The following is an 8,777-nucleotide window of genomic DNA, read 5'->3' as shown; positions in this document are numbered from 1 at the left end:
GTGTGTGTGTGCGGGGGGGAGAGACGCAGACAAAGGGGGACTGAGACAAAGGCGCAGGGGAAGGGAGAGAACGTGGGGGGCAGATCCTGGTGGGGATGGAGAGGGAGGGGTGGGGGTAGGTCCTGGAGGGGTGGAGAGGGAGGGGTGGGGGTAGGTCCTGGAGGGGTGGAGAGGGAGAGGTGGGCGTAGGTCCTGGGGTGGGGGCAGAGGGAGGAGTGGGGGCAGATCCTGGAGGGATGGAGAGGGAGGGGTGGGGGTAGGTCCTGGGGTGGGTGGAGAGGGAGAGGTGGGGGTAGGTCCTGGGGTGGGTGCAGAGGGAGGGATGGGGGTATGGCCTTGGGGTGGGGGCAGAGGGAGGGGTGGGGGTAGGTCCTGGGGTGGGTGGAGAGGGAGGGGTGGGGGTAGGTCCTGGGGTGGGTGCAGAGGGAGGGATGGGGGTAGGACGTGTCTGAGAGCACTCTGGGGAAAGAGGCGTTAACGGCGTGATGGGATGGGAGTGGTGGGGGGGTAGTCGCAGGGGCCATGCTGGGCGAGGGTAGGAGCCCCTCCTCCACCTGGTCATCCCAAACCGCTACCCCCCAGCCCATGCCATGCCCCCCTGGCACTCTGAGCCCCTTCTCACTCACTCTCATGCCACCCCAAGCACCCAGATCTGCAGCTCCTGGGCATGGGGGCCGGAGTGCCTGGCTCACCACCCGGGGTGCAGCTGGTAGGGCCTGTGGGGACGGGGCATCTCCATGGAGATGGTGGGACCCCGGGCATCACTTCCCCCCGGTGGGTTGAGGGCGGGGCCAGAGCTGAGCCCCCACCAGAGGTGCAGCCCAGCCTGGGACTCCTCGCCAGGCTGCGTGGGGTGGCACGGACCCTGCTCTGGGGTGACCAGACAGCAAATGTGAAAATTCGGGACAGGGGTGGGGGGTAATAGGAGCCTATATAAGAAAAAGACCCAAAAATCAGGACCGTCTCTATAAAATCAAGACATCTGATCACCCTACCCTGCGCTTCCCCACCTCCTGCCTGGGGGTATACAGCCTGGGGACCACAGGGGACAGCACCGCCCCCTTCTGGGCGTAACAGAGTCAGCACGTTAGTAATGACCCAACACTTCTCTAGTGCCTCTCCCTATGGATACCCCCAGCATGCTATGCAGCCACCTCTGGGGTGGGGCGTGGGGCTGTTTATACAGGGATCCGTCGGCTGGTGCTGAGATGCAGCCACCTCTGGGGGAGGTAGGATGCATAAATACAGTCATCCAGCAACTGTGATGAAGTGGGGGAGTTTCTTGTTTTTCCTTGTTGCCTAGGTGGAATTTTCTTGGTTTTCCTATAGTTTGCATGCAGAGGGGGTGGGACTCAGTTTCCCTAGGTGCTACAGGTTTAACAAGGTGATGGGAGAGGGAGTTTGTTGTTACAGAGGACCGGCGAGGGAACTTGGGACCCCAACCACTAGCCTGGAGAATGGATACCCCAGAGACCGGTGACCTGGTGACCCGGAGGCCCAGCTCAAGGACCGGCGAGGGAACTTGGGACCCCAACCACTAGCCTGGAGAATGGATACCCCAGCGACCGGTGACCTGGTGACCCGGAGGCCCAGCTCAGCAGTTGCAGCCGGTTCTGGCCAGTGAGAGGACAATGGGCTGTGGAGAGAGGACCCCGGTGTCCTGACCAGCCGGTTCTGGCCCGTGGGAGAACAATAGGCTGTGGAGAGAGGAGAGGAGGCTCAGGCGACCCTGTTCACCTGGAGAGAAGACAAAGGACAGAGGCCAGGGTTGGGGCTGGTGATAGCAGATGCCCAGCTGGGAAGCAGGGGGGCTCAGGGCTGGAGGCAGGGAGCAGGCAGAGCTCACCTGGATGCAGGGGAGACTTGGATGTGCTGTGCTGAGGGAGGCCAGGCCTGAGGCCCTGAGAGTTTCCTGTGCTGGGTTCAGATGTTCAATAAACCCTCCTGTGTTACGCTGGCTGAGAGTCTCTCCAGTCTAGAGAACAGAGGGGCATCATCCCCTTCGGGGGGTGGAGGCCCCAGGGGTCCAGAGCGAGTGGACTCCCTGAGGGGGCCCACGGCGAGAGACAGGTGTGCTAAGGCTCAGAGAGGTGCGGCTCCAGGAGGCGGAGGGGCTTAACCCCTGAGGGAGAGTGGACCCCCGAGAAGGGCTGTTGCACTGAAAGGGGCACCCCCTATGGACCGCACAGGGCCAAGAGTGGGCACGACCTGTGAGTCCGTGACAGTAGGGCCTGTGGGGATGGGGCATCTCCATGGAGACAGTGGGACCCCAGGCATCACTTCCCCACGGTGGGTTGAGGGTGAGGCCAGAGCTGAGCGTCCGTCACAGGTGCAGCCCAGCCCAGGACTCAGCGCTGCCCCTCACTGAGCTGAGCGGGGGGCACGGACCCTGTGCTGCCCCCGCCCCCCACCTTGGGACCACCAGGGGACAGCACCGCTCCCTTCTGGGCATAACAGAGTCACTATATTAGTAATGACCCAATGCTTCTCTAGCGCCTCTCCCCACGGATACCCCCAGCATGCCATGCAGCCACCTCTGGGGTAGGGCGTGGGACTGTTTATACAGAGATCCGTCGGCTGGTGCTGAGATGCAGCCACCTCTGGGGGGAGGTAGGATATAGAAATACAGTCGACCGGCAACGCTGCCCAGCAATTTGGGACAGGAAGTGAAAACAAGTCAAGTTTCTGTGTGAAGCTGTGTGGGGAGAAGCCCTGAATTCAACCTGGGAGAAAAGCAGCATATGCCAGCTGGGCCCTTCTGCTCCCCCCTCCCCAGCTGGGCCCTGCTGCTCCCCCGCAAAAGCCCAGCTGGGCCCTGCTGCTCCCTCCCCCCACAACCCCAGCTGGGCCCTGCTACTCCCCCACACACAACCCCAGCTGGGCTCTGCTGTTCCCCCCAACCCCCCAACCCCAGCTGGGCCCTGCTGCTGCCCCCAGCGCACAACCCCAGCGGCGCCCTGCAGCTCCCCCCACCCCCAGCTGGGCTATGCTGCTCCCCCTGCCCAGAAAGGAACAACCCCCAGACAACTCAGCCAATGGGCCCCAAATGGACACTTTCGTGATGGCACCGTGGGCCTGGTCCCGCTTGCCAGTCTGGCTGCACTCTGCAGAATACCCACAGTGGCTAGGGCGGGGCTGGCCCTGGGTCCCGCTACCCACACCCCAGCTTTGCATGGCCCATGCTGCGTGCTGGGCCATGACCGGGCAGGGATTAGGAGATTTAACATTCCATATTTAGCTGCAGGATGAGGAATTATGGTGCCAGGGAGGACAGAGCCGCCACAGCCCCCGCAGTGCATGTGTCCCTGGGGCTGCCAGGGGGCGAGCCAGCCGCACAGCATCATGGGGGCGCCAGGAAGGCCCCGGGGAGTCGGCAGGGGCAGGGTGCAGCCCCTGCAGCTGAGCCACTGAAACCTACCGGAGATCAGAGGGCTGGTGCCAAGCGGTGACCGGGCGATTCCCCAGGGCACTTGGTCGGGGGCACCAGGCTTGGCAATAGGGTGAGTACCCGGGGCACAGGATGGCGACCTTTGTGCGACTGCTGGTGTCACAGGCAGAGCGGATGGTCTCGCGTCTCTTCAAGGCGGAGCGTGGCGAGGGGCCCGGCTCCTTCCTGGAGGCTCCGCGGACGGAGAAGCTGCTGGAGCAGGGCGAGGGGGGCGGGCTGCGCTACGGGCTGGGCGCCATGCAGGGCTGGCGGGCCCACATGGAGGACGCGCACACGGCTCAACCCCAGCTGCCGGGCAGCCTGGCCACCTGGGCCTTCTTTGCCGTATACGACGGGCATGCGGGAAGCACGGTGGCGCAGTTCTGCGCCCACCACCTGCTGGGGGAGCTGGTGGTGGGCGAGGCCTTCACGGGGGGCGTGGAGTCGCCAGAGGCGGTGAAGAGGGCGGTGCGGGAGGGCTTCCTGCACATTGACAGCCGCATGCAGGCTCTGGCGTGTGCCGAGGGTTGGGAGCACGCCGGCTCCACCGCCGTGGCCGTGCTGGTCTCACCGCGCCACCTCTACTTCATCAACCTGGGCGACTCGCGGGCCCTGCTGTGCCGGGCCGGCCGCCTCACCTTCTACACGGAGGACCACAAGCCCAGCCGGCCGCGGGAGCGGGAGCGCATCGAGAACGCCGGCGGCACCGTCCTGCTGCAGCGCGTCAACGGCTCCCTGGCCGTCTCCCGCGCCCTGGGCGACTTTGACTACAAGGCCGTGGCCTGGCGGGGCCAGACGGAGCAGCTGGTGTCCCCCGAGCCCGAGGTGTACGAGCTGGCGCGCTGCCCGGGCGAGGACGAGTTCCTGGTGCTGGCCTGCGACGGCGTCTGGGACGCCTTTGACACCGAGGGGCTCTGCGCCTTCGTCCGCTCCCGCCTGCAGCTCGGCAGGGACCCGCAGGCCGTGTGCGAGGAGGTCCTGGAGGCCGGGCTCTACAAGGTGAGGCAGGGATGGGGGGCAGGGCCATTGGCCTCTAGCGGTCGCTGGTTTCCAGCTGCAGGGTGGGGTGGGGCAGGGAACGGGACATAGGACCTTTCTCCTAGGGGGCACCGGTTCCCATCCGGCCCTAGGGCAGGGACTGGCTGGCTCAGGGGGGCGGGGAATGAGGCACAGGACCTTTACTGTCTATGGGGCACTGACCCCAGGGCAGGGCACTGGCTAGTGTGGGGAGGTGGGGTGGGGAATAGGACGTGGTTATTTTCCACTCTAGGAGGTGCTTGCTCCCAGCCAGCCAGCCACAGCATGGGGGCGCGGGGGGAATGGCACATGGGGCCTGTTCCCTCTAGAAGGCGCTGACTCCCATCCGGCCCCAGGGCAGGGACTGGCTGGTGCAAGGAGGTGGAGGGGAGGGACTGAGACATGGGGCCTGTCTCCTGTAGGGGGTGCCGGCTCCCATATGACCCCAAGGCAGGGACTGGCTGGCTCAGGGGGCAGGGAATGGGACACAGGGCCTTTCCCCTCCAGCAGACAGTGGTTCTGTTATCTCTGCCTGGCCAGATGTTTGGGGCAGAGGGGTTGGGGGGAGATGAGGGACCCCCCTGCCCAACACTGTCTGGTTCGATGGATTTCCTGCTCTGGGCTGGGGTGGTACAGATCCAGCTGCTCTCCTTGTCTGGCTGTTGTATGGGCCCTTGGGCTCCATGCTGGGCTGTATCCGGGCATAATGCCCCCTTGGGCTCCCACCATTCTAATGACCCATCAGGGCCCCCTACAGCCGCCTGTCCCCACGCTCGCTGCCCCCTGACCTGATTGGTTCTCCCCTGCCCAGGGAAGCCGCGACAACATGACCTGCATGGTGGTGTGCTTCCGGGGGGCCCCCGGCACTTCCCAGGCCGCCCTGCAGAAGGAGCGGGAGCTGGACGCCCACCTGGAGAGCCGGGTGGCAGGTGGGTGAGGTCGAGCCCTGGGCAGCACCAGGCCCTTGGCTACAGGGCAGCTAGACCAAGGGACCCAGAGCGGGAGGCACCCACGCCTGCCTGTGCCAGCTACTGCCCGTCAGGTCATGGGCGGGAGCAGAGACAACAGGGAGGGGAGTAGGGGGAGGGCAGGGGCAAATGGGGTGAGAACGGGACGGGGGGGCAGGGGCAGTGGGGAGGCGGTAACCAGGTGCAGTGTAGGGGCAGAGCGGGGCTTTGAGTGCCTGGGCAGAGCCAGTCATGAGCCAGCCCCTCTCCCCACAGAGCTGTATGGGGAGCTGCAGGAGCAGGGGGCTGCCAGCCTCGTGGCCATCTTCCGGTGCCTGGCGTCCGAGGTGAACCCCAGCCTGCCCCCCGGCGGGGGTCTTGCCAGCAAGTGAGTACAGATCCCCCCCCCCCCCACAGCGAGCACCCCCACTACATGGAGCCCCTGGCACACAGTGCCTCTGCCCCAGGCTGGGGTCTGGCTCACAGTCCCATGTGGCTCCATGGGAGGGGAGGGGGTGAGAAGCCCCGGGCCCTTAGGGGACCCCGAGGGGGTGGGGTAGTGAGGGGCCAGGCACTGCCTCAGGGCTGACCCCTGCTATCCCCTTGCAGAAGAGCCGTGATCATGGAGGCCTACGAGCGCCTGCGTCGGAGCTATGAGGCCCAGCTGCCAGTAAGGACTGAGCAATCTGCGGCCCCCACCTCAGCCCCCACTCCCTCCACCCCACGGCCCCCAGCCCAGCCCCTGCTCCCTCTGCCCCACAGCCCCCAGCCCTGCCTCCTCTGCCTCATCGCCCCCAGCTCCTACCTCCCCCAGCCCCTATCTCCTCTGCCTTGCAGCCCCCAGCCTCTACCTCCCCCAGCCACTATCTCCTCCACTGCACGGCCCCCAGCCCCCGCTCCCTCTGCCCCATGGCCCCCAGCCGTGCCTCCTCCACCCTACTTCCCCCAGCCCCTACCTCCTCCACATCGCAGCCGCCAACTCCCGCTCCTTCCGCCTCCTGCCCCAGCCCTTGCCTCCCCCAGCCCCTACCTCCTCCGCCCTGCAGCCCCCAGCCCCTACTTCCTGCGCCCCGCAGCTTCCAGCCCCCGCTCCCTCTGCCCCACGGTCCCCAGCCCTGCCTCCTCCACCCTGCAGCCCCCAGCCCCTACCTCCCCAGCCCTTACCTCCTCCGCCTCATAGCCCCCAGCCCTGCCTCTTCAGCCCTGCGGCCCCCAGCCCTGCCTCCTCCACCCCATGGCCCCCAGCCCCTACCTCCCCCAGCCCCTACATCCTCCACCCTGAAGCCCCCAGCCCCTACCTCCCCCAGCCCCTATCTCCTCCACCCCATGGCCCTCAGCCCCTGCCTCCTTCGCCCTGTCACCCCCAGCCCCTGCTCCCTCCGCCCTACATCTCCCAGTTCCTGCTCCCTCCTCCCTAGGGCCCCCAGCCCAGCTCCCTGCCCTCTCTGCCCCAGGGCTCCCAGCCCCCAGCCAAGCCCCCTTCTGCTCACCCCATGATACCCTTCTCTCTCCACCCCACAGCCTCCAACCCAGCCCCTCCGCTCCCCACCCCAGCTACCTTGTCCCCCATCCTGTTCTCTCCCCCTCCACCGCACTCCCAGCGTTCCCTGTAAACCCCGACCTGTAGCCCCCACCTGGGCCTGGGCCCATGTGACATCCCTGTTGCTGTCTGCTCCATTGCAGGGACGCTGTGAGAGTGGTGTCCCCTGCTGAGCAGACCTCCTGGGGCAGAGGATGGGAAGAGGATACTGGACCACCCCTTTCCCTGACAGCTCCACGTGCCCCCCCGCCCGATGGCTCTGACAGGCCCCCTGACCTTCCCCAGCCCCGACGGCTCTGCCAGGCCCAGGGCTCCCTGCCTGGCTCTGCTCTGGTGCCAGAGGAAAGGCCGCAGCACAAGGGGACGGATGCTGCCGGGGCCTGCGTGGGTCCCCCCATCACCGCACGGGAGTGCGTGGCACAGGGAGGGGGCGTTGGAGGTTAGGGGGCAGCCCGGGGCTCAAAGGCAGGGGCAGGACTGAGAGCAAAGGACTCCTCCCCCCCAGCAAAGACTGATGCTCGTTGACAGGCGCTCGGATCCTGCCGCAGCCTCCCTCCAGGGCAGCTAGAGACCTCTCCCCGTCTGGTGCCCCCAAAGTGCCACTCACTCCCCGTCTGGTGCCGCTCACAAGTGGAGCAACAGACACGTCACCTGCTGGCTTCCGCCGTCCCGTCGCTGTTTGCAGTGACCCCAGTGTCCCCCTGTCCCGAATCCCCCCAGACCAGCTCCTGGCCATGCCCAGCCCTCACCCGGACGCTCCCGGGAGTGAATCAGGTCGCTGCACCTAGAGCTCATCGCTGTAATGAGGGCTTGACACACGCTCTGAGCTCAAGCCCAGCCCAGCCCTGGTGTGCAGGGAAAGCCCAACAGAAAGTCCCGGCCCCCCGGGATCCCCAGCCCGAGGAGCGAAGCATGAACCCGTTTCTCCCCCGTACTCAGCTCCTCGAGACGCCAGCCCCCTTTGGCTGAGGGGCCCCAAAGTTCTGTGGTTTCAGGGACTCTGGTCCCTCGAATCCCCCCTCCATGATGGACGGCTCCAGCGGCTTTGTGCCCCCCACCTGGTACCCCAGAGTGGATTGTCTCTGTTTGGAGAGCCCAGGAGGCCTCCTCTTCCTGGCTGTGGCCTTCCCATCCCATGCTGAATCATATGGAGACAGGGGCTTCCTTTGATCCCATGCTGCTCAGTTTCACTGGGGACAGGTCGCCAGCCACGCCCGTCCCTCCTGCCTGGTCCTCCCTGGGCTCGGCCACAGCCGTCCAAGCAGAGTGTCGGTGAGTGTCCATAGCTCCCCGTGCAGCGGGAATACAGCCCTGGCACAGGGATATTCCTCACCAGCTGCCCCGGCTTTTGGAACCGACCGCACTCGCTGCGATTGACAGCCCAGTAACACCGCCCCCCAGCCAGGATCGCCCCCAGCTCGACAGCCCGGTAACGCCGCCCCCCAGCCAGGATCGCCCCCAGCTCGACAGCCCGGTAACGCCGCCCCCAGCCAGGATCGCCCCCAGCTCGACAGCCCGGTAACGCCGCCCCCAGCCAGGATCGCCCCCAGCTTGACAGCCCGGTAACGCCGCCCCCGCCCCAGCCAGGATCGCCCCCAGCTTGACGGCCCGGTAACACCGCCCCCAGGTTTATAGCCCAGTAACTCTGCACGCAGCCAGCTGCTGCAACGGCTGGTCGCTCGAGGGTCAGTCCCTGGCTTTATAGCCCAGTGACCCTTTGCAGTGGATTCTTTGGAAAGGAAAATGCAGACCAAGCTGTTCTCTCTGGCTGGGTCGATGTCCAGCTGGCTCCTCCCCGGCTCGAGAGCTCTGGTTACCTGCTGTGTAAATGGTCCTCCTGAGGGCC

General features: G+C 66.1%; 1 protein-coding gene and 1 long non-coding RNA gene across 2 annotated transcripts; both read left to right on the top strand.

The window, feature by feature from the left end:
* Nucleotides 1–451: 451 nt before the first annotated feature.
* On the top strand, nt 452–1,957 carry LOC311511593. Its single transcript, XR_014709306.1, has 2 exons — nt 452–1,086; nt 1,414–1,957. It is a non-coding gene; the product is annotated as an uncharacterized lncRNA (long non-coding RNA).
* A 1,442-nt stretch (nt 1,958–3,399) lies between these two features.
* Nucleotides 3,400–7,177, top strand: PPM1N (protein phosphatase, Mg2+/Mn2+ dependent 1N (putative)). The gene is made up of 5 exons (XM_084612222.1): nt 3,400–4,426; nt 5,256–5,373; nt 5,668–5,779; nt 6,001–6,061; nt 7,075–7,177. Exons 1-5 carry the CDS (start codon nt 3,521–3,523, stop codon nt 7,102–7,104), a joined length of 1,227 nt encoding a protein of 408 aa, XP_084468348.1. The 5' UTR covers nt 3,400–3,520; the 3' UTR covers nt 7,105–7,177.
* The last annotated feature ends 1,600 nt before the right edge of the window (nt 7,178–8,777 follow it).

The sequence above is a fragment of the Lepidochelys olivacea genome (assembly GCF_965140295.1).
Source record: "Lepidochelys olivacea isolate rLepOli2 genome assembly, chromosome: 23".
Taxonomy (NCBI): domain Eukaryota; kingdom Metazoa; phylum Chordata; order Testudines; family Cheloniidae; genus Lepidochelys; species Lepidochelys olivacea.
This window is presented reverse-complemented; position numbering and strand designations above follow the sequence as displayed.

What these genes read in the sequence shown, in the direction of transcription:
- PPM1N (XM_084612222.1), top strand. Translation starts at nt 3,521, where the DNA reads ATGGCGACCTTTGTGCGACTGCTGGTGTCACAGGCAGAGCGGATGGTC. An exon ending in TGGAGGCCGGGCTCTACAAG is followed by an intron (nt 4,427 to 5,255) that starts GTGAGGCAGGGA and finishes TCCCCTGCCCAG; the next exon opens with GGAAGCCGCGACAACATGAC. An exon ending in GGCGGGGGTCTTGCCAGCAA is followed by an intron (nt 5,780 to 6,000) that starts GTGAGTACAGAT and finishes ATCCCCTTGCAG; the next exon opens with AAGAGCCGTGATCATGGAGG.